General features: G+C 48.7%; 1 protein-coding gene across 2 annotated transcripts; it reads left to right on the plus strand.

The window, feature by feature from the left end:
- Positions 1–1,333: 1,333 nt before the first annotated feature.
- Positions 1,334–27,653, plus strand: LOC149316858 (iroquois-class homeodomain protein IRX-4-like). Of its 2 annotated transcripts, none has more exons than XM_089518771.1 (6): positions 1,334–1,516; positions 12,942–13,081; positions 14,166–14,435; positions 19,525–19,634; positions 24,530–24,846; positions 26,331–27,653. In XM_089518771.1, exons 2-6 carry the CDS (start codon positions 13,037–13,039, stop codon positions 27,026–27,028), a joined length of 1,440 nt encoding a protein of 479 aa, XP_089374897.1. In that variant the 5' UTR covers positions 1,334–1,516; positions 12,942–13,036; the 3' UTR covers positions 27,029–27,653. The 2 variants fall into 2 exon arrangements, with proteins under 2 accessions (XP_089374897.1, XP_089374898.1); XM_089518772.1 differs by lacking the exon at positions 1,334–1,516 and adding an exon at positions 11,828–11,913.

The raw sequence follows: 27,653 nt of genomic DNA on the forward strand, positions 1-27,653 counted from the left end.
AGTCACTTTGGAGGTATGCTGTTTAAATGCTCCTAAGGACTGGAGCACAGCTTTGGCACAGCTTCTGGCCTCTTAAGATGCATGTGTCATTTAAACAGCATACCTCCAAAGTGACCTGAAGCAGCTTTATTTTGGTCTGACTGTTTGGGCCCATAAATGTAATGAAAGCAGTCTTCAGAAAGATCTTCCTTGAATTTACCTCCCTGGCATGCTAGTTCTGGGTCTTTCTTTTTATTTATTTCTTTGATGGGGAATTCAGACCTATGACTGCACCTACATACAACCTGAAGTGGTCCAGACCAAGCAAAACCATGCCTGTTTGATTCTCTTGGATGTGATCAACTGGCCCAAACCACGGTTTATCAGATTTCAGTGCTCTGAGCACAAAAGACAGCATCACTGCAGAGAGAGAGAGATCTCTGGGGCAGCTTAGCAGCCTTCACATTAAGACCTAAATCTCTCCTATCTCACCTGTCAAATTAGAAGCTCTTCAGAAATTTGGTCAAGTTACTCCTTGGACAACAGCTCCAAGCATCCCTCACCTTGGATGGCCATGTTGGATGGGGGTTGGGGGTGTAGTGCATCAAAAAGGAACTTTTCTGAGCTCTGCTCAACCCAACCACTGCGAATATGTTTTTCTTTGTCCTTTTCTGGTTTTGTGTGCATCAAGAGACTCTCCTATTTTCTAGTGCAAGGAAGGAGAATTAACAGTGCAAAACATACACATGGTTGGTACGCAGAGAGATCTTGTAGCACCGCTGAGACTAACTAGAAGCAAGAAATTGGCAGCTTTCGTGGACTTTAATCTACTTTCTCAGATGCATTCCTCAGATCGAAATGCATCCCAGGAAGTAAACTGATGTCTACGAAATTTCTGCCCATTTCTTTCTTTCGGTGAGTCTCAAAGGGGCTGCAAGATCTCTCTTTCCCTCTCTCTCTCTCTCTCTCTCTCTCTTTGTTGTTGTCGCGTGCCTTCAAGTCCTTTTGGCGACCCTATCCTGGGGTTTTCTTGGCCAGATTGGTTCAGGGAGGGGGTGTTTGCCCTGGCCTTCCCCTGAGGAGGCTGAGAAAGTGTGACTTGCTCAGGGGAGGTCATGAGCCTCTTCAAGAGAGGATCTGGCTTGGAAGGAGGAGGAAGAGGCGGAGGAAGAGGAAGGTGTTCATCGGAGGAAGGGGAGGGGGTGCCTGGGTCTCTCTCTCTCCCTCCCTCCCTCCCTCCCTCCCTCCTTCCGACGTCACGGGGCTCCGGGGGCCAGGGCCGGGAGCGGAGGCGGCCCTCCTGCTGCTGCTTCGTCGGTCGGAGGGAGGCCCGCTGCTGCTCGGGATCCGCTGCGCCATGGCGCCTCCAGTCGCGCCCGGACAGCGCCGCCGCCTCCGCCGCCTCCTGGTTCTCCGCCTGGCCGCCCCTCGCCCGAGACAGACGGTGCCAGGTGGGCACCCAGACACCCAGGCCGCCCGGACCCTTCCCCGCCATGGCCAGCAGGCGACGGCCCCCAGCTCCTAGGAGGACGCCCAGGTAAAGCAGAGGCAAGGCAGACACACCCGGACCCCCATCACCACCACTACCACCACTTTCTCCTTCCTTCCTTCCTTCCTTCCTTCCTTCCTTCCTTCCTTCCTAGGCTGCCTTGCTGACCATCGTCCTTCCTCCTCCTCCTCCTCCTTCTCCTCCTTCTCCTTTCTACTCTTCCTTTCCCTTCCCTTTCTTCTCCTTCCTTCTCCTTCTCTTCTTCTCCATCCTCCTCCTCCTCCTTCTCTTCCTTTCCCTTCTCCTTCCTCCCCCTCCTTGTCCTTCTTCTGGTATATCTTCTTCTCCTCCTTCGCCATCTTCCTCTTCCTCCGTCTTGTTCTCCTCTTTCCTCCTCCTCATTCTTCCTTCCTCTTCCTCTTCCTCCTTATTCTCCTTCTCCTCCTTCTCCACCTTATTCTCTTCCTCTTCGTCCTTCTTGTCCTCCTCCTCCTCCTCCTCCTGGGTCTCCCCATAGCCCCCAGCCTCCGTCTGGAGGTGAGAGGCTCTGCCAGGGCCCAGACCCCCTTCCCTGGGGCATTAACCGGAGCCTCTCTGGAGAAGGGGCTGCGAGGAAAGCGTCGGGAGCAGAGGAGTGGCCCTTTCTCCGGTGTCCCTCCTGAAGGTGGAGGAAAAGGCAAGAGATTGGCCTCGGCGTCTCGCTGGGGGCAGAAACTTTGGTGGGCCGAGGAAGGGCAAAGTCTCTGGCGGGTGAGGACTAAAGTCCCTGGAAAAGTTAGGACTCCGCTTGGAAAGGTTGCAAGGCTTGGCAGTGCCATCTTTAGTTTTGTTTTTCTTTTGTTTTCCCCCTTTCAATCAAATAACCCCAAAGCTGCCTAGAAAGGGGATCCCAGTTTGGTTCCTTCGAAGGAGAGTTGACGGGCGTTGATTCAGGGATCGCGGCATGGCACTCTGCACATGCTCGGGGTGGCTTTCAAAGTACGCTTTCATGTAGCTTTTGGCTTGCGCTTCCTATACTTCGGCCGTAAAAACCGATGGGGTGTGTTTGTGTGTCTGTGTGTGCGTTATTTCTAAGGAAGCCTTGTTTGAGTTTTTAAAGACGTTAGACTTACACACCCGCCGGCCAGCATTTCAGGACCCTCTCCTTTCCATCTTGACACCCCCAAAAGGAAGTAAATGTGACTTTGTAATCGGAAAGATTAATTCTTCCCAAAGTCGGAAGATGCAGGGAAACGAATCGATCTGTAATGTATTTTATTGTATTTTTTTCTAACCAGGGGAAATCGGCCCAGAGGGGCTCTGAAGGGTTACTCAACGGGAACCGTTTTAAAACTGTCCCAAAGCTCCAGGCAGGGTTTTGAGGGAGGAGGAAATCTGTAGCAGTTTCAACACGGCATAAATGTAAACCCGTTTGTGCAATTGATGGTTTTAGACCCGCCTCGGGTTCCTTCGGGCAGGAAATGTGTATCTTGGGGTTTGGATTCCCTGTTTGGAGGCAGAGAGGCTGGAGAAGCCCCAGCATACGGAAAGAAGGCTTCCTCCAGGTTGTCTGCGCTGTTTACTCCCGAGGAAGTCCCTTGGATTTCTCTGGGGATTGATGATGCTCAGGATCGCAACTTCTTACTTGGGTGGCCAAACTCAATGGGAAAAGTGAGAGGAAGAAGTCTGGTTTTTTACTCTTTTTAAAGATTCCCTCTTGACGGGTGAGTTGCGAATGGGAGGTTGCGATTCCGAAGTCGCTGATAAGGAAACAAGATCCGAGAGTTTTCTAGAATTGTCTTGCTCGCATTTCGCTTTTTGGGGCCTGCTACTACACAACGATGCCGACCTTTCCCTTGTTCTGGGAAGGCAAAGCCACACCTGTCCCCGCCTTTCTCCGTTTCTCTAAAGGAACCCCCAAGTAGAGAGTTCAGATTCTGCGGAAAAGACTGGATGGGAAACCTCCAGAGGTGGAAACTGTTGGAGAGGCAATCGCGTTTCTTAGGGCTTCTTTGGTGTCAATAGCATGCATTTATTTTGTCTTGGAGGAATCTGTGTGAGAGAGATAAGCAGACAGGTCTGCATTCCCGGTCTTGGTCCCGGTTCTGGGCACCTTTCTGCAAAGGCAAGAGATGCACGGTTTTTGCGTAGGGCGCTGTTGTGTCTATCCTGTTGTTGTGTTTCTTTACGCAACGCCAGAGATCCAGGTCTGACCGGTTTAAAAAGCACGCTGCCTCTTTTTTCCTGGATTTGGGACCATCTTGGTTTTCAACTTTGGGGGCTGATGGTTGAAGTTGGAAGAGAGGGTGATGAAATGGAAATGCATAATCACCATATACACACACACACACACACACACACACACACACACATCCTTTCTTCGACAATGGAAAGGCGCCAAGATCCCCCAAACCCCTTTTTTTTTAAAATGGAGGGGAATACTCTTTTGAAATAGGTTTAGGAGGATAGCATAGGAATGGGACTTTGCGACCTCGGTGGGTTAATCCGGAATATCAGTAGTGCCTTTGAGACTAACGGAAAGAAAGGAGTTGTCAGCTTTCGTAGACTTGCCATCTCCATGCATTTGAAGAAGGAGACCAACAAGTCTGACTGCAAAGAGATCCTGTAGACCTTGGAGGAAGTAGAGAAGTTAGGACAAAATGAAGAGAGCTAAAATCAAAAAGAGAGAAAATTCCGGGGTTCAAGGGGCTGCCTCCCTACCGGTTTGACAACGCTTTTAAGTGCCCTGGCTCCATGCTATGGAATTCTGGGAAGGATAGTTTGTTGTGGGTCATAGCATGGAGTCAGGGCACTTAAAGCAGTGTCAAACCGGATTATTTCTGCAGTGGGGAGGCAGCCAGAGACGGGCCAGGACGCCATTTCAAAGGCAGCTCCTCGGCTAAGTTCAGTGAGACTTGTCCCCAACTTGAGACCTACCCTATGGCCTTGTAAAAGCCCCTGCCCTGTCTAGGGGCAAGCCTTGGGGAGGAGAGGGGAGAGAAACTAAAGCAAGGAATCTAGGGGCATCGATTTCTTTACAACTTTTGCTCAGGGAGGCCTTGTTCTGCGTGGCTTCAGTCAGTGGGCTATTGGCAAGTTTCAAAAGAGGACTTTTCCCTTTCTCTCTGTCTCTGGCCACAAGTGGTCCGCGGTCCTTCTCTTCCTCTCTGAGCCATTGAATATTGTAACTTCAAAGAGCATTGTAACGGCAGAGCAGTTCCTTTAGTGAGGCGCTTAGATTAATTTTTATACTTATAGTGTCCACTTCCAATTGGATCAAGGGCTAGGGTGACCAGAGGCCCTCCTTTTCCACGACATGTCCTCCATTTTCACCTTCTGTCCAGGAAGAAAAATACCCTCCATTTGGAGCATGACTTTCAAGCTTGCATTTACATGTGTACGAGCGTTTGTCGCTTTTGTGCAGTAACGGACCCCCCCTTGTTCTTGGGTGTCCTCCATTCTGTCCTCCTTTGCGGCGAGGACACCTGGTCACCCTGTCAAGGTTCTCCTTGGAAGTAATCCTAGCTAGGAGAGCAGCCTGAGTTCCCTGTTGCTTCAGGGGTCGTCGCATTGCCCGCTTAGATCAACACCGGCTCGCTGGTTTGTAAAGAAACCTGGTTCCTTCCTTCGTGGATGATAGGCCACTGGGTGGACAAAAAGGGGGAAAGAGTTTTCATCCTCAGGGGTATTAAAAAGATTAATTTCGCAGCCTGCTCAGGAGAGGGGAATCTCCCCTAAGTCCTCACCCAAGGCGTTTGAGGAGAGCAAAGGCTTGTGCGATCCTCCACCGAAGCCGAATTGAGCAGAGTGCCTTTAAGTCGCGGGATGGTCCAGGTTGAGGGACCCAAATCTGGATCCCGAGGAAGAAGGAACCCCATCCTCAACCCAATAAGACCAGATTGATACCCCAGTAGAAGAGCAGGGTAGACTGGCATCTAGGTCATACATGGACCCCTTCTCCCCCATACACACACCCAAGAACTCTGCACGTGTCTCCCTTTTATATGCATACAGGAACAATATCAAAATATTGGAAATATAGTATTACCTTCCCCACCTAAATTTCGCTTCCCCTACATTTCACCACTGTAGGGGCCACACACACACACACACACTTCCTCATGCACACCTGATGTACTTGTAGGTCGCGGTGGCATTAGATTCCTGAAAGTAAGGTCCCAAACACACTGCAGAAATAACCCACTTTGAGGCCGCTTGAACCGCCCTGGCTCAATGCTAGAGAATCCTGGGAATTGTAATTTATTGTGGCCCCAGAGCTCTCCGACAGAGAAGGCTAAATGTCTCACAAAAAGACTTTTAGCCTTGAGCCATGGCGGTTAAAGCGGCCTCAAAGTGGGTTGTTTCCACAGTGTGTTTGGGACCTATACGTTCCCAGCGCTTTTGTCCTGCTCTAAAGGCGGCAGGCGGGTCAGCCGAAGCAGCCCTACTCCAAAGGCAGTCCCCATTGAGTTGAGTAGGGCTTAGGATCGCAGGGATGACACCAAAAAATCCATATCAGCCTGTCTAGTGGACCTGTATATTATTATTATTATTATTATTATTATTATTATTTTAAAGGAAACGCAATCGCGGGGTTAGAGTACAGTATTAACCAACTTCCAAAGAGCAGCCCGATCTTGCGCCTTGGAACTAAACGCCTTGCTCGAGGGAAAAGGGGGAAAAGAGCAATAGAAGGGGGGGGCACCTAAAGAGGGGGTGCCATCTTTAGGTGCCCCCCCCCTTTCTATTGCTCTTTGCAAGGCTCCAGCAAGGCTTTCGGTTTCAAGGCACAGGATCGGGCTGCTCTTTGGAAGCCACCAGGGTTGAGTGGCGTTTCTTGCCTTTGGTAACTCTGAGGAGACCTTTTTCCTTTTCCCTGGTGGTGGATCGGGCCCCTTGGCCTTCGGAAGGGGCTCCTTGGCTTGCCTTCTCCGCGATCCTCCTCTCTTTGCCTCGGTAAATTATGGCAATTACGCCGCCGCGCTGATGATGCGAGGTGTGCTGCGGTCTCCAGATAGTCATCCATCACCCTCAATCGAGCTGTCAGAGCCGGCAGCTTCGTCCCTGGGAGGCACCAAGTCTTCCAGCTGGGGAGAAAAAGAAGGAGGAAAAGAAGAAGAAGAAGAATCAGGAGCAGGAGGGAACATCATCATTAATTAGAGGGTGACCCGGGGGCTATGCACATGTCTGAACCCAAGCAGCAATCCGAGCAAGTCTCCACTCCTTTCCTCCCCCTCCCTCGGCCCCTGACATAAACACACTCACACACTCACACACAACGCACTTGCAAACAGAGGCTGCATGGCCATCTGTCAATGGGGATGCTTTGATTGAGAGTTCCTGCATGGCAGAAGGGGGTTGGACTGGATGGCCCTTGGGGTCTCTTCCAATTCTAGGATTCTCCTGCCAGCCTGGCTGCACTAGGACTCTGGAGAGCCAGGTTCCAATCCCCCTCAGCCATTGGCAAGGCACACTTTCTCCACCTCAGAGGAAGGCAAAGGCAAATCCGCTCCGAAATGGCCCGTTGCACCTTTAATTATTATTATTATTATTATTATTATTATTATGAGTCGGATGTGACTTGAAGGTGCCCTATAAAAATATGTAAGGTGGGGTGAGAGGGTGTTAGAGGAGAGAACCCAGTCTCTCAAAATGGCTATAAATTATTATTATTATTATTATTATTATTATTTTGAGAGACTGGGTTCTCTCCTCTAACACCCCCCACCCCACCTTACATATTTTTACAGGGTGCCTCCAAGCCACTTCTGACTCAGGGCCACCAGAAAGCGAAGCTTGACCCTTTCTTGCTAAACTGGGCCGGCCATTGGCTCCCTCTGAGGCTGAGAGAGTGTGACTTGCCCACAGTGTCCTGCAGTTCTAGGCCAACACTCTTTTTTTGTGGTTTTTTCGGGTTGTGTGGCCATGTTCTAAAAGAGTTTATTCCTGACGTTTCGCCAGCATCTGTGGCTGGCATCTTCAGAGAATGTACTCAGATCACTGGCTCTAGCTACTGTACACAGAGGTGAAGGTTTTGCAAAGACACTACAATAACCACTGGGCTTTGCCAGGAAAGGGCTAGATAAACTGACTGGAAGCGATGGGGCAGGAAGGTACTCGCTGGCAGAGTTAGTATTTCTAAACAACTGCCTACTTTTATTGCTTAAGCTGCAAAAGATTATTATAAAAGTCCCATTTAGGGCACGCACTTCGCTAGGAAAAATGTTTGGGATCATTAAACATGTGTCATTTCAGGGTTAACCATCTTAATTTCTCACCCTTCTGTGATCAGTTGCTTTTGAGTGGAAAATGGTTGTCTACTGTTCAACTTCCGAAAAAAGCCGGGAGGTGTAGTAGTTTGAGCGCTGGACTAGGACTCTGGAGACAAGGGATCAAATCCCTGCTCAGTTTACAAGGAATCTCCCTGGGCAAGTCACACTGTCTCAGCCTCAGAGGGAGGCAAAAACAAACCCTCCTCTGAAGGACGATTGCCAAGAAAAAAAAACTGTAGTAGTTCGTCTTGGGGTGGCCTTAAGTCGGAAACTACTGGAAGGGAAACAACAAAGAGTTACTTCATAAAGGAAAGTTTAAACATTGTTGTTGTATACAGATCTAATAGGAAGTAAGCCCCATTGGGTGTGTGTGTGTGTGTGTTATTCACACATAGCTGAGTACAGGACTGCAGCAGGCTATGTAAAAGATTAGGATTAAACCAAGAGGCTATAGGTAAATTCAAAGTAAACATAGTTAATGATGCATTTATATTACTAGTGGGGATCATATCATGCTGCAGATATTCTTGGACTGCAACTCCCAGCTCTCCTTGCTATGGGCACCGCTGGCTAGTGCTGCTAGGATTAGCAGACCAGTAGCATCTGAGGGAGTTGCATGATTCACATATATGTTCTGGCCTATCCCATAGCTAGGGGAGATAATATGTTTACATACACTCCTACACCTATCTTCAACTACTATCCCTTTCCCCAGGGGCCTACATTGATTGTGTGCTTAGTGGACCCTCCAGGGAATGAACCATTGTGAACAAGATGTTCCATGAAAACTCTCCTGACAATCCATTTGCTCTCTAGGTGCAGTTTTCATGGCAGTCCTGCCAGCCTTAGTACCCTAAAGGCACCAGATCCTGGCTGATCTTGGAAGCTAAGCAGGGCCAGCTCTGGTTAAATACTTGGACGGGAGAGTACCAATGAATACCAAGTGCTGTGGGCTATATTTCAAAGTCAGGAACTGGCAAAACCTTCTCTGAGGCTTCCTTGCCTAAGCAAACCCTCTGAAATTCACAGGGCCATCATTAAGTTGCCAGATGATCCTGTATGTAGTGAGAGTCTACCAAGATAGTGTATGCTTTTTTTTTCCCCTTTCCATTTTTGTTCTCTTTCTTTTAAATTATCTACCAAGGCTCTGTTAATCCCACTTTACACAACACCAAGACGACACTGCAGACGCACAACAGTCCTTTTTATTGCAACAGTCAAACTTCATTTCATCCCTTCCCACCAAGACTGCATGATTAAACACTGGCTTGGATTCTGTTTGAGGAGTGCTTGCTTTAAGAGTTTCTATCTATGTGTTTGATGTTTTAAATGTCTGTATCTGTTCTGTCTTGCCCCAGGACCCTGGTGGGCTGAGAGATGATACATAAAAATGCCATGGACAAATACACAGTAGTTGAGGCCACAAGAGATTTTAAGGGCCCAAGGGGATGGAATAGATAGTCTCTTCCAACTGTATGATTGTAAGGACCTGCGCTCCAGCTTTTAATGCCTCCAGATGTTGAATGCAATTTTCGGCATTCTCCCAGGAATTGTAGTCCAGAAAGATCTGGAGGACCATAAAATTGCCATCCCTGTATTAAAGGCTCTGAGATGGGATTTTGAATCTTCCAGGCTGTCCAAAATATATACTCCACCCACAGTAGCAAGCCATAGACATTTTGCTATCAGCCTCACTGAAATGGGGATTAGTCCTCTAATAATGACTTGAGCTAGCCACCAAAATATGGAACCAAGCGTTGCAAGCATTACTCCCAGATTGCTAAAAATGTAAGACTAAATTCAATTAGTAATCATAGTTAGAGCAGACCCATTAAAACCAGGCAGATTTGTTCAAAATGTGACATATACCATGTACCCCTTGATTCACTGTGTCTCCTTTCGTTGGGACTAGCAAATTAGACTTAGCCTTTAAGCATCCCTGAAGTCTGGTGAACATCCAAGAAAAGAGCTTGTGTGGATTCTGGTCTTTGTATTCAAGTTGAATAAGAGTAGATACAACTTAGTCCCCACTCGGTGCACATAAACAGGTCTCTTAAGGATGAAGAAGGAGTGGGGTTCTTCCTCTTTCATTCTTCCAACAATTACAATAACAAGATGAATATTAGTCGATAATTAGATAATTTTTAGCACACACACATGCCCCCCAAAACAAGCTTTATATACCATCCAGTCTGATAACTCTGGAGAACTAGAATTTACTCACTTCCTTGACATCTTAGTTGGCTCTTATTGGTATGTCTGGCTTTTGCTAGTGATTTTTTTTTTCTTATGCATCTCTTTTTTTGTAAGGCTGGGGTTGCTGGCTATTTCAAACCAACTCATGTGAAGTTTTAATAACAGCAGTTATGAATGTGTGACTTGGACTGGAAGCAGGAGATAATATAGAGGTCCATACAATGAAAAGCTAAACTAGGTCCAGCTTTGCCTCCTGCCCTTATTCAAGCAGAGCTGTCTAGAGAAGAAGCAACCTCATTTGTTGCAAAGAGAGGATGGAGCTGTCTGGCCTCTTTATACTACAAGCCAACTCACTCCTGGGTTTTTGGGGTGATCAGTGGTATTCATAGTGTCCTATGTCTACAGCAAGCTGCCTTACACTGAGTCAAGGCATCAGTCTCCCTAAAAGTCTGTGCTGTCTGTCCATAGCTCCTTAGCATTTCAGGTAAGATTCCTGCCTAGCTCAGTCTGGAGATCCTGGCTCTTGCCCATTGGTCTCCCATCCAAGTACCCACTAGGCCCAAGTGCACTTAGCTTTCCAAATCAGATGAGATCAGGTCAATTCGTGGCAGCCCTGGGTGAAAAGAATTTAAACTAAGAACCAGGAAGTCCTTTCATGTTGCTATGATGTTTTCAGCTAAGGCCCAGTGTGGTGCAGTGACTTGAGCATTGAACTAGGACACTGGGAGACCAGGGGTTGAATCCCATGGAAACTCAACTGGGTGACCTTGGGCAAGTCGCACTCTCTCAGCCTCAGAGGATGGCAATAGCAAACCCCTCTGAAGAAACTTGACAAGAAAATCCTATCATAGAGGTTGCCATAAGTCCAAAGAAGACTTGAAGGCACACAACAACAACAACAACAAGAAGCAACAAAGCAGCCCTTCTCTCACCCTCAGCACTGCTCCTGCAAGGTAGGCGTGGTAATATTAACCTACCCTGCATGGCTATGAATATGAGAACCAGTGTGGGGTAGTGGTTTGAGTGTTGGGCCACAACTCTGGAGTCCAGAGTTTGATCTCCAGCTCGGCCATGAAACCCACTGGGTGACTTTGAGCAAGTCACACTCTCTCAGCCTCATGGAAAGGCAATGGCAAACCTCCTCTGAATGAATCTTGCCAAGAAAACCCCATTACATATAAGGCGTATGACAACAAGAGAGAGAGAGAGAGAGATTAAGTCTTAAAAGCTGTAGTTTTGTGGGACATTTAGCCTTCTCTGTCAGAGAGAACTCTAGTGCCACAAAGAACTACAGTCCCCAGGATTCCCTAGCACTGAGCCAGGACAGTAAAAGCGGTCTCGAACTGGATTATTTCTGCGGTGTGTACTGGACCTATTACAAGAACAGCTGCAAAGCCAATCCTGAGCTAGTGGTCTGTCTAAAATCTTAGTTTCCCCAGCCTCAATGGGAAGTTCCCTTGATTTCGATGGGTCTCCTCTGGTTGGGATTCACAAGTGGACATTGCCCAAGTGGACATTGTGCAGGGAGTGCTTTCAAACTCCTGCAAGGCAGTAGTCGGGTATCAAGGAGTATCTATCAGAGCTACCCAGTGGCAGGATCCATTTTGTGCTTCCTGCAGTGTTATGACAGAGGCGATTGCGAAAGTGTGCTTCTTTCCTCGCCTTGCTTTCTTAGCCCCGAAGCGATGAAGAGAAATCTGAAAAAGGAAAAGGAAAGAAAGGAGGGTGTCGTTGAATAAAGCGGTTTTTCCAGCGCCCCCGCCTCCAGACTGCGGAACCAGCAAAGAGGATGGCACTCAAGGGGCTTTGCCATTGCCTGCGCCGCAGCCTTTCTCCGCCGGAGTTTTGGTGGCGGCGATGTGGGGATGATGGGACCTCCGCTTTGGCCGGGGAAAGGCACGCCTGCGGACCTCGAGGGTCCCCTTTCTACATCTCAGCCTCCGAGGAGCTCCTTTGATGGAATGGCTTGGCCCGACGGGCGTCCCTTTAGTCTCTTTTGTAAGTCGGACTGATGGCTACTTTTGGGAGGCGGGGAAGAGGAGCAAGCAGCTACTCATTAATTAATTTCTAATTAAAAGTGCTGACCCTCCCCCCGCCCTTTGGTGCTTCTGATCTGGCATGGGAGTCTGAACCGCTCCAATCTCGCTTTTTGTGTCTGGACGCCGGCGCTTCTGTGTCTGTGCCGCTTTCTTTGGGGCTGTGTCGGAAACCTCCCGGATCCGAGCAAAGAAACTTCAGCCTCCTCGAAGGAAACCTTTGTCGTGGTTGAAATGTCCAAAGGGGTAAAGAAAACCCGCCCGGACACGTGTCCACGCATCCACACGCAAAGATACGAGCCAGAGTTTCCTCGAGGGGATGGGATGGTCTTTGATTTGACAAGAGCGTTTGAAGTATGAGTAATTTCACTCCCATCCACCCGCTGGGGGCGGGGGCAGGAGACGTGTGTGTGTGTGTGTGTGTGTGTGTGTGCTTGTTGTTGTTGTTGTTTGGCTTCAAACTGTTTCCGACTTCTGACGACCCTCATGAGGTTTTCTTTTTCCAGATAGGGGTTTGCTATTGCCATCCTCCGAGGCTGAGAGAGTGTGACTTGCTCAAAGTTACCTAATGGGTTTCCGTGGCCGGTCAGGAATTTGAACCTTGGTCTCCAGAGTCGTAGTCCAACGCTTAAATCACCCTGGCTTTACATAAATAGATACATGTGTGTGTGTGTGTGCGCGCGCGCGCATCTGTATATGTATATACACATATACACATACATACACATATATATTTCTGGCGCTCCCGGCTTTGTTTGTGGGAATCCACTCATATTCATATATCGATAGATAGATAGATTAGAATTAGATTAGATTTAGATTAGATTACTCTCTGAAACCCAGCCGCATCTGGAAAGATCGTGGGCCCTTTTGGGGTCTGGTGACTGCAGGGTGGGGCTGGGGGTTACCAAAAAGGGGGGGAATAAGAGAGAGGGTGATTTTTAGGCTGAATCCAAGGTGTTTCTGTGCTTGGTTCCCCCCCCCCCCCAGCCCCTAGGACGCCGGAGTGAGCGGGCCTTTGGGAGCGGAAGAGCGAGCGAGGCTGTTCCCGGACTCGACGCCTCTCTGGATCCTTCCTGGAAGCCATGTCCTACCCCCAGTTCGGATACCCCTATTCATCAGCCCCCCAGGTAAGAAGACAGGCTGCCGGGACCGATCCACCCCCCTTCTCTCCCAATGGTGGGGCCCTGGACTCCAACCACCCCAGATCTAGGCAAGAGGGAGGCCATTCCTGCAAATGGGGCCACGATCCCTGCAAATAGGGCTGCCCTGGGAGTAGATCCCAGTGGCATCAAAGGCACTTCTTTCCAAGTTAAGCGGCTGTTGGAAGTGGCACTCCTTGCAGTGACTGTTCAATCCCTCTGGTTAAGGATCGGGAAGTAAAATCCCAAACATTAGTCTTTATTTCGACATAAATGTGCTCTAGACCTAAAACGACCATACTTATGTCTAATGCAAACGGAAGGATTGTCTTAAACACTGACAAATATTACTCCCTTTTCCTCTCTTCAGTCTCTTTGAAGCCTGAGCTGAAAGTAGGTGCCCTCCCCCTCTTTCTCCTCAACTACGCTTTACATTCCAGCCCGATCCACAAAGCAGTTAAGTGACTGGGTTGAACACAAGGCACTTCTTTAAGATCTATGATGGGGTTTTCTTGGCAAGATTGGTTCAGGGGTGCTTTCTCCTTGCCTTCCCCTGAGGCTGAGAGCATGTGACTTGCCCAAGGTCACGGTGGGTTTCCGTGGCTTCGCAAGGATCCAGTCCCTGGTCTCCAGAGTCCTTGTCCCACCCCGAAACCACTAGGCTCTTCTTATCTCCATCTTTCCTCAAACCTGGCCGAGTGTTGGACTCCCACCTGCCTCCTGGGACACCTTGGTGGCGTGTGCGGGTTCCTCTAAGGGCTCAAAGAGGGTGGCAACTGCTCCGGCCATGAAACCCCCTGGGTGACCTTGGGCAAGTCACACGCTCTCAGCCTCAGAGGATGGCGATGGCAAACTTCTTCTGAACCAATCAAGCCTTTAAGAGAGGGTCGCCAGGAGTCAGAAACGACTTGAAGGCACCCAACACGCACAGAGAGAGACTGAGAGAGAGAGAGAGAAGAGGTGTGCAAATCAGCAGACAAATCGCGATCAAACTGTTTCTTTCGGTGGCGCTGGTTTATTTGATTGATCCTCCTTTCCTCTTTCCTTCCTTCCTTCCTTCCTTCCTTTGCAGTTCCTGATGACCACCAACTCCTTGACCACGTGCTGCGAGACCAGCGGCCGGGCGCTCTCGGACTCCGGAGCAGCAGCGGCAGCAGCGGCGGCGGCCTCGGCCCAGACCCCGGTCTACTGCCCGGTCTACGAGAGCCGGCTCCTGGCCACCGCCCGCCACGAGCTCAACTCCGCAGCCGCCCTCGGGGTCTACGGGGGGCCCTACGCCAACAGCCAAGGCTACGGAAACTACGTCGCCTACGGCACCGAGGCCTCCGCCTTCTACTCTCTGGTAAGCACCACCACCCCCCAGCAGCCAGCCCCACGGCACTAACGCCGCCGCTATGATGAGGCCATTGCTTTACGGAAGGAAGGAAGGAAGGAAGGAAGGAAGGAAGGAAGGAAGGAAGGAAGGAAGAGGGGTTGGTGGGAGAAGGGGGAGGGGGAGGGAGAGGAGGGGAGGGGAGGGGAGAAGGAAGAGGGGCTGGAGGGCGAAGGAAGGAAGGAAAGAAGGAAGATGGGCTGGGGTGAGAAGGAAGGAAAGAAAGAAAAAAGGAGGGAGGGAGGGAGAAAAGGAAAGAATGAACAGAGACGAAAGGGAAGGAGGGTAGAAATGAAGGGAAGGAAGGAAGGGAAGAAGGAAAGGAAGAAAGAAAGAAAGAAAGAAAGAAAGAAAGAAAGAGAGAGAGAGGGAGGATAGGAAAGAATGAACAGAGAGGGAAGGGAGGGTAGGAAGGAAGAGGGAAAAGAAAGAAAGTGAGTAACATTGTTTCTAGTGGTGTGTCTGTATGTTATACTAAGGAGGAAGGGAGAATTCCAAGACCTGTCCCTGTTAGCCTGGAAAATCAATATGCAAATAGGTCAGCTGCCACCTTTGAGACTTAGACCGCATCCACACTGCAGAAATCATCCCCGTTGGAAGCCACTTTAACTGCCCTGGCTCAGTGCTTGGGAGCTGTATAGCAAAGCTCTGGTGCCACAACAAACGACAGTTCTCATAATTCCGTAGCACTGAGCCATGGCAGTTAAAGTGGTGTCAAACCGGAGTTGGTAGCATGAGTTTTCCAAGACTTGAACCTACATCCTCAGATGCATGGGATGAAGTGGATTGTCCAGAGACAAACTTAGATAAGCCAGCTGTGTGTGAGAATGCCAACTGAAATTCAAAACCTTCAGGATATGGAGATGAGGTGGCAAGCTCAGTTTTAGCAATGAGGGCGATCATTAGGGGAGGGAGGAGGATGGAGGAAGGATCCACTCACTCTCCCTCTCTCTGTCCCTTCCTTCTTTCCACCCTCCAACATCCTTCCTCCTGCCTTTGTCCCCTGCAAGGATTCTTAATGCTTTTCCCCAAAATGCAAATCCCAGAATGCAATTAGAGGCAACCAAAGCAGTTAAAGTGGAATAGCAGCACTATAAGAATGTAGTGCAGAAATCTAGTCTCAAATGTGCTACAAGATCCCTTTGCAAGGAAAAAGGGAGTGAGGGGGGGAAGGAACTTGGCAGTACTTTTAAGGTCTGACCTTGCACTGCAGAAATGATGCAGTTTGACACCACTTTAACTGTCCTGGCTCCATCCTTTGGACTCCTGGGATTTGTAGTGGCACCAGAGCTCTCTGATATAAAAGGCTAATTGTCCCACAAATCTACAGTCCCCAGGATTTTAACTGCCATGGCAGTTAAAATGGTGTCAAACTGCATTATTTCTGAAGTGCAAATTAGACCTGAGACTTGAGTCCAAAACACACTGCAGAAATAATCCAGTTTGAGACCACTTTAACTGCTCTGGCTCAATGCTAGGGAATTCTGGGAACTGTAGAGAGCTCTGGTGCCACAATAAACTACAATTCCCAGGTTTCCCTAGCACTGAGCCAGGACAGTTAAACCAATCAAATTGGATTATTTCTGCAGTGTGTTTTGGATCTAACCGGTTTTTATTTTAGCATGAGCTTTTGTGGATATAAACCCACTTCTTCAGATACATTACTCGGTGGTATTAAGGCCTCAGGTATACAGCATATATATATATAATCTGTGGGAGTGGGATAGAATGTAATAGGATCCACAAAGATGCAAACTATCCCCCCTTGCCCTAAATTTTCAAAGGGTTGGATGAGGCAATACAAGTCTTTCAGGCCTTTACAATGGTCAGTTAATGTTGATATGTGAAAGCAATAAACCCTGGGGTTCAAAACTCTCTCTGAGAAAATTCCTTTTGTTATACAGTATGTGCAGTAGCGGGATTCCTGTATTAATATAAGTAGTGCACCAAGAAGCCATTCATGCCTCTGCAAATGGATTGGAATGTATGGAATGTGTGGATATAATTAAATTGAGTTGTTTCTCAGTTTGTTTCGTCAGATGCACTCAGTATTGCATCTGAAGAAGTGGGTTGATAGCTATGAAAGCTGGGGGGGGGGGGGGGGGAAGCCAGGTAGTCTTAAAGGTAATGCCACTTTTCTTTCTTCCCCCCCCCCCCTCCTTTTTATATGCAGTACTGTTATAACTGTGTGATTCCACTTAAACCACCAGTGATCCTGGGATCTGTAGTTTGGTAGGGGATTTAGCTATCTCACCAAACTACAAAGCCTAGGATTCCATAGGCTGTGGCCATGACAGCTGAAATGGTATAAACCTGAAAATAATTGTGTCCTGTGACCCAGTTCCAAGTTAAGCAAGTTGAGAGTCACCACCAGCCTCAGTTGTTTCCTAAATTCCACCCCTGAGTAAGTCTTTGACCTAAAAGCACTTGTTTGGGATAAAGCCTCATTGAGCTCAGGCAGCCTTAACTGTTGAGAAACTATGTTTATGTCTGCAGCTCACGACTGTTGTGGTTATCTGGTTTTTAATGTTATTGGGTCCCATGGTTACAGGAAAAGTTAATATGAATATGGACTGAATGAAAGTATATGGTGTTCATGTTGAAATGGCTAAACAGCTGATCATGGGCATTTCTATGCAAATAAGTGACTGACAACACAGACCAATGTGGCTGTATAAATAAGGACATGGTGGGGGAAGTCTAGTAACCTCTTTAAGACAAAGGGCCCTGAACAGACAGGCCAAAATAAAGCTGCTTCGGGTCACTTTGGAGGTATGCTGTTTAAATGACACAGGCATCTTAAGAGGCCAGAAGCTGTGCCAAAGCTGCACTCTAATCCTTAGGACTTGAGCATGGCTTTGGTGTGGTTTCTGGTCCCTTAGGATGCATGCATCATTAAAACAGCATACCTCTAAAGTGACCCGAAGCAGCTTTATTTTGGCCTGTCTGTTTGGGCCCTGAATTTCTGATTTCTTCACAAGCTTTTCTGGAAATAAATAGGTTGGTCTTAAAGGTGCCACTAGATTCCTTCTCTGCGGCCCACTGAAGTGAAGTTGGTGCAGGGGAGGCCTAGTTAGTTTTGTGGCTACACCTCCCATCCCCTCTAAGTAGCACAAAGGATGATGGAAACTGTAGCCTATCACTACCTGGAATAGGACAAGTCACACACTCCTAGAATAATGAGGCAGGCAATTATGAGGAGAGGCCTCAAGAGCCATACCTTCAATGAGAATCAGACAGCTCAGACAATGCACTTTGCATTGCAAGAGGCATGCCTCACAATTCTGTACTGTTGCTGAGAAAGTCCATTGCTACTCTCACCAGCTATGAGTCAGGATCACAGCTAAGCTTTGAAGGAACAGGGGAGAGGATAGATCATACCAGTGAAAGACTGGGGGGAATGGTGCCATCATTGTCTCTCTAACTGAAAAGTCCCAGGTCTTAATTCCTTCATATTGGTTGCACAGCTTTGTAGACTATAGCATTGGTTTGCCAAGATATGGGGTTTGCTTCAAGTTTAATATGAAATCTTCGAAGCCATGTTGATGAATCCAGCACAGAGAAAGTTCTTTCACTTTGTCACACATGAAAACCCATGCGTGGTAATTTCAGTTTTTCAGTCAAGTAGTTTTACGATGATCTTCTTTAAGTATAAGACAACCCACCTACCCACCCCCAGTTTTTACATAGTGCTTCCAAGGTCAGCACATCACATCCATGTGCCACCATTTTGCCACAGTGCCAATGCTATATTTTACCCTTTCTTGTGCCTAGCAATTTTCCCTTGTGACCTCTGTAAAGACCAATGTATCCAATAAATCTTGTCTTTATTGGGAGGGAATGAACAGTAGCAGCAGGGAACAGGGGAGTAGTTGTGAGAATTAAGAGAGGAATTATTAGAGTGGAGCTGAGCAAAGCTGTCTGAAGAAGTGAAAAATATTGGATCAGGGGACCCAATGCTCTCTAGATGATGAGACCAGAGGGTTTTCTTTTCAGTGATAATAACACTTAATTAATTAATTAAGCCCCTTTCCCTTTCATCAGAGCTGGGACTCAATGGTGCTTTAGCTCCCATTTAATTCAATTAGCTTAACAGAGGATGCCCAAGCAGGTTGCTAACCTCTCTCCATGAAAGTAATGGGATTTCATTACTTCTGTCTTCCACGTGTTTCTGCTGGGGGGAAAAATCAGCATCCTTTCTTTCCTCCCTCTGTGCTATTTAGGGTAAGTGGGATTTTAGAGAGCATAGGCCTGTTACAGACTGCCAAAATAAAGCTGCTTCGGGTCTCTTTGGAGGTATGCTATTTAAATGATGCATGGGCCCTAAGAATCCAGAAGCTGCATCAAAGCTGCACTCCAGTGCTTAGGAATGGAGTATGGCTTTGGCACGACCTCCGGACTCTTAGGACCCATGCATCATTTAAATAGCATACCTCGAAAGAGACCTGAAGCAGCTTTATTTTGGCAGTCTGTAACAGGCCATAGAGTTCCCTGCATGTAAAAACCCTGTTATCTTTCCTTATTTAAAAATCCCTATTCACTCAATACTAGCACTGAATTACAGGCCAATAAATACCTTTGTAACCCAATACACAAACCAGATCACTTCCTCTTAGGAAGTTGCTCGCACACAAAAAGATTCCTCTCTCCCACATAGAAAGATAGTAAGCATAAAGGTTTCCTCTTTTTCCTGATCTGTTCCTTAGCTAGTTAGGATGTAAGTGGCCTAGGTAGCGTCCAGCCATTAGTAAACTTTTCATTCATTGCAACCTACCTGAGTCACTTCCAGTTCTCAGAGAAGCAGCATGAGATGGGAGCATGGTTTTTCTGATGCTTGCAAATGTAAACTAATCTCTTAACTTTGATATTGTGCGTGTGTTTGTGTGTGTGTTATTTCCTGAGTAAAGTCTCAATCCTTAGGAGTTGCCCAACAGTTTCTTCCTAGGAAAAAGGGACAAATGAGCAAACCAGGTGCCCTTTGATTCAATCCTTTGATTCACTGCTGGTGAGGGAAGAATGGGCTGATAAGTGGTCCTCTGTTTTGGCTTTAATGTTCCAGAACAGCTTTGATGCCAAGGATGGGAGTGGATCTGCGCATGCGGGAATTACTCAGGCGGCTGCTGCTTACTACCCCTACGATCACACGCTCAGTCAGTATCAATATGACAGGTAAGATGCAAACAGCAATTAGTTGTAATGTCAGACTAAGGAGAGGTGGTAAGAGAGAAAGTGGCGGGTGTTTCAGCTCCTAGTGGGGAAGATTTTTATTCCTGACTCTTCTGTCTGTGTGTATTTGGGTTTCTCTTAGGCTGCTTCCACACTGAGGAAATAATCCGGTTTGACACCACTTTAACTGCCCTTGGCTCAATGCTATGGATTTCTGGGAACTGTAGTTTGTTGTGGGGCCCAGCGCGGAGCTTTAACTTCCATGGCTCCATCCTACATGATCCTGGGGTCTGTAGTTTTGTGTGGTTACAGACTTATTGTCTTGTTAAAGACCTTGTCAAATTACAAATCTCAGGATTCCGTAGGATGGAGCCACAGCACTTAAAGTGGTGCATTATAACATAGATGCACTTTATGACCCTGGAGACCAGGGTTCAAATCCCCCGCTCGGCCATGGACACTCATTGGGTGACCTTGGGCAAGTCACGCTCTCTCAGCCTCAGAAGAAGGCAAAGGCAAACTCCCTCTGAACAAATCTGAGCAAGAGACCCTTGGCGTGCCATGAGTCAGGAATGACTTGAAGGCACACAACAAAGTGGTAAACTGATGCAATGGCAAAGGATAGTAGGATGCGGAAAGACTGGTTCAAATCCTACCCTGCCTTTCCCTTTGAGAAGGCCCAAGGCTTCCAAAGAACCTCATCTCCAATATGGAGCTAATGATGCTGACCAGCCCCACGGGATTACTGAGATAAAGTAGATGGAGGGGTCCTGAGAGCTTGAAATATGTTGAAATCTTGTCATTGGGTAATCAATTGATGTAGTCTGTCTATAGGACTTTTTGGTGATTTCACTTGCACTGTCTAAAATCGGGACATAGAAATCACTTTTTGTTCTCCCAGCCCAGTGCTGTCTCCTCTGTCCTAGAATCATAGAATCGTATCCAGTCCAACCCCATTCTGCCATGCAGGAACTCTCAATCAAAGCATCCCCGACAGATGGCCATCCAGCCTCTGCTTAAAGACCTCCAAGGAAGGAGACTCCACTACACTCCACTGTCAAACAGTTCTTACTGTCAAGAAGTTCCTCCTAATGTTGACCTGGAATCTCTTTTGCATCCATTGTTCCAGGTCTTGTTCTCTTGAGCAGCAGAAAACAAGGTAGCTCCCTCTTCAATATGACATCCCTTCAAGTATTTAAACAGGGCTATCATATCACCTCCTAACCTTCTCTTCTCCAGGCTAAACATCCCCAGCTCCCTAAGTCTCTCCTCATAGGGCTTCATTGTTTCCAGGCCCTTCACCATTTTAGTTGCCCTCCTTTCAACACATGGCTCCAGTTTCTCAGTGTCCTTCTGAAATTGTGGGGCCCAGAACTGGACACAGTATTCCAGGTGGGGCCCGACCAGAGCAGAATACAGTGGGACTATTACTTCCTCTGTCAGGCCATTGATCTCTAGGGTTTCACAGCCAGGGCTCAGTCTTTTTTAGCCCTACCTTGAAATCCGTGGTATTGCCTAGTGGTCTCCTATCCAACCATGAACCAACACCTGCCCTGCTTATAACAAAATCAGACAAGATCATGTATGGGCAGGGTAGTGTTACAGAAGTTAAGGGCAGAAATTTATTCGGAAGTTAAACCCATGGATTGCCTTGGGATTAAGATGCTAAAATGACTAGACTGAGGCTGTCCTACTTTGGACATACAGTGAGACGATGTGAATCAGGGAAAAAGAGAATAAAGAAGCAGAAGACAATAGGAAAAGAGGGAAATTTCATTAAAGGATGGGGTTGACTTCACTAAAGGAGGGGCAGTTGGAGGTCTCTCATTCATGGGGTCGCCATCAGTCGGCTATGATTGCAAATAGCAACAGCAAAGTGCAAGTAGGATTGCAGCCTAAAGGTGTAATTCTGTGCTCCCTCCCTCGTTGATTTCGGTGGGGTTTACTTCTGAGTAAGCAGCCCAAAAGCAACCCTCTTTTCAGGGAAATCAATTCCAGAACTGCCTGGGCTTTTGAACAGAGATGAGGGGAGCCCAGTTTTCTCTCTCTCGCTCCAGAAGTGCCGATGTCGCCATGCAATGAACCATGTATTTGCTGATACGAGGCTTGTTTACACCTTCTATCGTCGTGGCAGGAAATGCAGGACTTTCTTCCAGCCTTTTATCCGTCCATCCCTCTCTTTCAACCCAAGCAGGCTTAGCAAGTGCTTACTACTTCTGGCTATGTATACATGCGACCAATAGACCTTTTTGCAATGGCACCTCCCAAAATCCACCCCCCACACCCCAAAAAAGTCAGCATGACCATTCCCCAAGTTACTTTCCCAAACTCTGCCAGGATTGCGCTGGTCATCTGGGAGACCTGCCTGTCCCTTGGCTAAAAGGCTTTCGAAATTAGCCTCAATGATTATAATGGAGATCGGTCCCACGGATCAACACTCCCAATCTGTTTAGGGAGAAAACTGCACTGGGACAACAGCTCTTAGGATCATAGTAGACATGAAGGCCAATGGGGCGGATGAGCATTGGATTAGGACACTGGAAGACTTGGGTTCAGATCCCGGCTGGGCTAGGAAAACCCACTTTTATACTGGTCAAAGACCGAATAAATTTCATTACTATTAAACCGACTTTGGGCAAGTCGCACTCTCTCAGCCTCAGAGGATAGCAATGGCAAACCCCTTCTGAAGAAAGTTGCCAAGATAATCCCATGATAGGGTGGCCTTAAGGTCGCCATAAGTAGGAAATGACTTGAAGGCACCCAACAACAACAACAACAACAACAGGCATGATCCACTTGACGTTCCCCTGCGCATGCCCTGTCTAATCGCAGTGCTACAGTGATTGATGTCTCATCACTTCCATTCTTTGCAATGACTGTCCCAGCGGGTCCCGCTTCATTGCAGGCCTGTGCTTTCCACGGAATACAGCCCCCTTCCTGCGCATGCGCCACAGTGACCGATTGCCCACCTAAGTGAAATACAAGGCAGTCCCTGGTTTAGTACAGTGTTGAACGTCGGGAGACAGCAGCAAGTCGCAAGAGTGGCTCTGGCTCTGTTTTGGTGCGTGCCTTGAAGTCGGTTCTGACTTATGCGGATCCTAAGGCCTTATGGGGTTTTCTTGACAAGATTTGTTCAGAGGAGGTTGGCCATTGCCTCCCCCTGTGGCTGAGAGAGTGTGACTTGCCCAAGGCCACCCAGTGGGTTTCATGGCCGAGCTGGGAACCGAACCCTGGTCTCCAGAGTCGTAGTCCAGCACCCAAACTGGCTATCTACCTCGGTATTATCACGCAAACATAGGCGTAGATGAAGTAGATCCAACTTGCTCAAGCCTCCTTAGATGCCTGGTTTGGGCCTCTTTTACAAAGGCGGATTACGAGAGCCTCCTCATCCCCATCAAGCCTGTAAAAACAGTAATAACTCTATGGAGGAGGAGGTGGTGGTTGTGTTTTTTAAAAAGAAAGGAACACAAGCCAAGAATCCCTCTTACACTATTTCAACCTTTTAAGCCCGGTGGGTGCTGTTGACCTTTTCTTGGATGATGTGCATTAAATATTCAGGTATAGCCCAATGTCTTCTGCGTTTAAGAAAAGGGAAAGAAAAAATACCAGCAAACTCTAGAAGGAAAGAGGCCAAGGGCTGGTGGGAAATTTACCATTAATAAAAGAAATATATATATATATATATATACATTTATTAAGGGATTGCACACCCTGGGGTTAGGCGGGTGTATTCTGTGAAGGAGAGGCAATAAAGGGGGTGGATTTTATTTATTTTCTCCCCTAGCATCCCCACCTTATAAAAGGGAGCGTTTTCTTTTCCTTGGGCGAACCTGCTGCAATCCGACGCACAGACTGTGACAGTAAGCTTCACTGAACATCGTGCAAAGGGATGCTCTTGAATCCCCCTGCATCCACACGGCAGAAAATAATCTGGTTCGACACCAGTTTACCTGCCATGGCTCACTGTGAGCATCACAGCATCCTTTTTAACGACCTTTTTTCACGACCCAACAAGAGTGATGGTTTTCAATTCACACCCGACGTTAAGAATAGGCTGACTTTTTCCCGAGTTGGGAACTAAACACACTGCGGAAATAATCCAGTCTGGGACTGCTTTAACTGCCCTGGTTCAGTGATAGGGGATCCTGGACATTGTGGCCCCAGAGCTCTCTGACAGAGAAGGCTAAATGTCTCACGAAGCTACAGTTCCCTGTATTCCCTAGCACTGAGCCAGGACAGCAAAACCGGCCTCAAACTGGATTATTCCTGCGGTGTGTTTTGGGCCCGATCCACAATTTAGTGTAAGTGTGCATAGGATTTCTGCCCCAACGAAGCTGGATCGCTACCGTTTTCCGTTCAACTGCTGCTTCCCAGGAGACTGTGGCTCCATCCGCACTGCAGAGTTAATGCCATTTCATGTCGCTTCAACTGGCATAGTTCCAAGGTATGGGATCCTGAGATGTGTAGTTTGTTCTTGCCCCGGGGCTCTCTGACAGAGAAGGCCAAATGTCCCACAAAACTACAAATCCTCGAATTCCACAACACTGAGCCATGGCAATTGAAGCGGAACCAAACTGAGTTATTACTGCAGTGCGGATGATCCAACGCGTTGTGCTACTGAGATTATTTTTGAGAGGTGGGGTATACCGTTTGGTGACCAGGGTTTCTTCTGTATTTGGATTGTGGGATTGAAAACGTAGAGGAATCAGACCAAATCAGGAGATGTTTCCCTCCGGTTCCGTCAGTCACTGGAAAAGTTACTTGCGGGGCATAGCTTCCTAAGTCCCTCAGGATTCTGGAAGCTGTCGTCCAGAGAAGGCAACTTTTCCAAGCCCTGGATTTAATAGCGATGCCTTCTCAAGTTCCTATCTTTGATGGCCAACTCTTGCGACCCTTAGATACGGCACCATGGATGGGGGAACCCGGAGGAAAAACGCCACCCGGGAGACCACCAGCACTTTGAAGGCCTGGCTCCAGGAGCACCGCAAGAACCCCTACCCGACCAAAGGCGAGAAGATCATGCTGGCCATCATCACCAAGATGACCCTCACCCAGGTCTCCACCTGGTTCGCCAACGCCCGCAGGAGGCTCAAGAAGGAGAACAAGATGACCTGGCCCCCCAGGAATAAGTGCGCCGACGAAAAGCGGCCCTACGAGGAAGAGGACGACGAGGGAGAGGGACAAGGAGGCAGCCTCAAGAACGAGAAGCTGGAAGGTATCTCCCAACTTTCTACCCGTTGGAGCTGAAAGCCTAGTCCCAGTTTGTGGGTGTCTAAACCCAAGTAGTTTATGCGGGTAGATTCAACGGGGAAGTTGTCTTCTCTGTGTGTCTCTCTTTTACGCAGAGCAGGGTCTCTTTTTGGACTACAGATCACAGAATCCCCGAGTTGCGGCCCAGGAAGAGTAACTTGAGAGGCAAAGTTAAATTGAAAGGGGAAAATAAAACGGCACGTGTCCCTCCAAAATAATGTAATAAGCCCTGAGTCGTCCAGATCCATGCCTCGCCTTATAACCCTATTAAGAAAAGGTATTCATTTCAGAGGATGATTCTGAAGACCAGGGTTGGAATTCCTCCTACTCAGCCAGGGAAACCCACTGGTGACCTTTTGCAAGTCACACTCTCACAGCCCCAAAAGAAGGCAAATACCTCTGAACAAAACAAAGGGTCTCCATAAGGCACACAACAATAAACACGTATCTGCCATTGCAGTTTGGGCACCTATCTATCACGCCGCGTGGGAAATCTTGAGCTTGAGGGAGAGAGGCAGCTGTCAAATGACTGATGTCCCACTTGGGAATTCTGCCCCGAGCCTAAAGCAGAGGGGCTCCCATCAGCATAGCCCATAGCAAAGGATGATGGGAGTTGGAGTCCACCGACATCAGAGCGGGGAGGCATTCCTCATCCCGACAGCCTGCCCGCCTAACTTATTCGGAGATAAACGCATTGTGTGGATGGCTTTTATTTTATCAAAGAAGTAAGCCCTTGTATGCAAAGGGATCTTGCAGCATCTGTGAGACTAACTGAAAGAGAGGAGTTGGCAGCATGAGCTTTCCTAGACATGAGCTTACTTTCTCAGAGGCGTGTGCAGGGGGATCTTGTAGCACCTGTGAGACTAATGGAAAGAGAGAAATGGGAGAATTCAAAGATATAGTTGTGTTAGTCGGTAGAATCGGTACATGGAGAGATCTTGTAGCACCTTTGAGACTCACTGAAAGAAAGAAGTGGACAGCAAGAGCTTGGGGAGGAGAGAGACAGCTGGTGAAGGTGCGCTTCCCTAGACGTGAGCTCACTTTCTCAAAGGCATGTGCAGATGTATGCAGGGGATCTTGTAGCACCTGTGAGACTAGCGGAAAGAGAAAGCTGGTGAACTTAAGGTGAGCTTTCCTAGACTTGAGCCTACTTCTTCAGGTGCACGTTTGGAGGGGAGAACCCAGACATAGACCAACATAATCTCTCTCCAAACCCACCAAGTTTTGAATGTGAATGGGCATTCTCGGGCACAGCCGGCTTATAGAGGTTCGTCTCTGGGGTCTCCACACCAAAAACTTGGTTCGAGTCTAGGGAAGTCCCTGCCCCCAGCTTCTCTCTTTCAGTGGGTCCAAAGGTGCGACTAGATCCCCATGCCTTGGGAGGGGGGTCTCAGTCCTTGGCGTCCCTTGACGGCTTTGCTCCTCTCTCTCTCTCTCTCTCTCCCGCAGAGCCGTCCGGCAAGGAGGACAAGGAGCTGGGCCTGAGCGACCTGGACGACTACGACCCGCTGGAGTCGGAGGGCTCCGAGGGCGAGCTGAAGGCGCCTTCCTTCGGGACGGGTGAGCCTTGCAAGGAGGCCTCGCTGGTGGAAGGGGCCAAGGGCTGCCTCAAGGACCCCGCCGAGAGCTGCGAGAGGAGCTGCGAGGCCCAGCACCCGCTCCTGGAGGGCAACAGCAGCAGCAGCAGCAGCAGCAGCAAGCCGCGGATCTGGTCCCTGGCGCATACGGCCACCTCGCTCAACCTCAGCCAGGCGGAGTTCCCCTCCTGCATGCTCAAGAGGCATGCCGCTCAAGGGGCGGCCTCGGCCTCGGCCTCGGGGGGATCGGGCCCGGCGCCCCCTTCCTCCTCCTCCTCCTCCTCCTCCTCGGTCCCCCCGAAGGAGTCCCCCGTGGCCAACCTCAGGAACTGGGTGGACGGCGTCTTCCACGACCCGCTCTTTCGGCACAGTACTTTGAACCAAGCCTTGAGCAACACCGCCGTGTCTTGGGCCGCCGCCACCACCAAGGGGTCCTCCCTCTTGGAGACGGGGGCTCTGGGGCGCTCCGCCGTGCTCAAGGGGCAGCTGGCCGGCCTGGCCGGGCCCCAGGACTCCGGCAAAGACTTCCTGGCCTTCCCCAAAGCAGGCAGCAAGATGTTCTGCTCCTAACGACCAAGGACGGGGGGAAGAAAGGGATGGGGGACCAACACAAACTTGGAGGGAGGTTGGAGGGCCAAGGAAAGGGGTTGTTTTCCCGCTGGGCAAAAGGAACGTGCCTCCCCCTCGACTTCTCTTTGCTGGTTTAAGGACAGAGAGAAAGAGAGAGAGACTTCCTTTGTCTGGAAGATGGTTCTTCACTGGGCTGCGACCTCAAAGGATCGACGTCTTCACGGTGATTTTAAGCCCCTCGCACGTTCCGCTAGTGACAGAGGTGTCCTCCTCCCGCGTTTACTTTGAGCAAGTTTACAAGGCGCGAGATTCGAATCCAGGTCCCGGCAACAAACGGAGGAGGAGGGAGGGGTTTGTCTCTTCCGTCCCCCCCCCCCCTATTCTTTTTTCTTTTCCCCTTTAACTGTGTGGCATGCCAACCTTAGTCATCCAGAACAAAAAAACGAAAGAAAGACTTTCCTCCTGGGACTTTGATTCCCCTTCCCTCTCATTTCTTCTCGTTCCCATCCCACCCACAAAAACAAGCGGGGAGCACTCCTTCCACGGACTTGGCACCATTGCGCGCACGCACACAGGCACCGAACTTGAACTTAACGATAAGCTATGTCGAACAGGTATGCTCACT

Source organism: Sceloporus occidentalis, unplaced genomic scaffold (assembly GCF_023333645.1).
Source record: "Sceloporus occidentalis isolate IW3139 unplaced genomic scaffold, rSceOcc1.0.p SCAF_3, whole genome shotgun sequence".
NCBI classification, from domain to species: domain Eukaryota; kingdom Metazoa; phylum Chordata; class Lepidosauria; order Squamata; family Phrynosomatidae; genus Sceloporus; species Sceloporus occidentalis.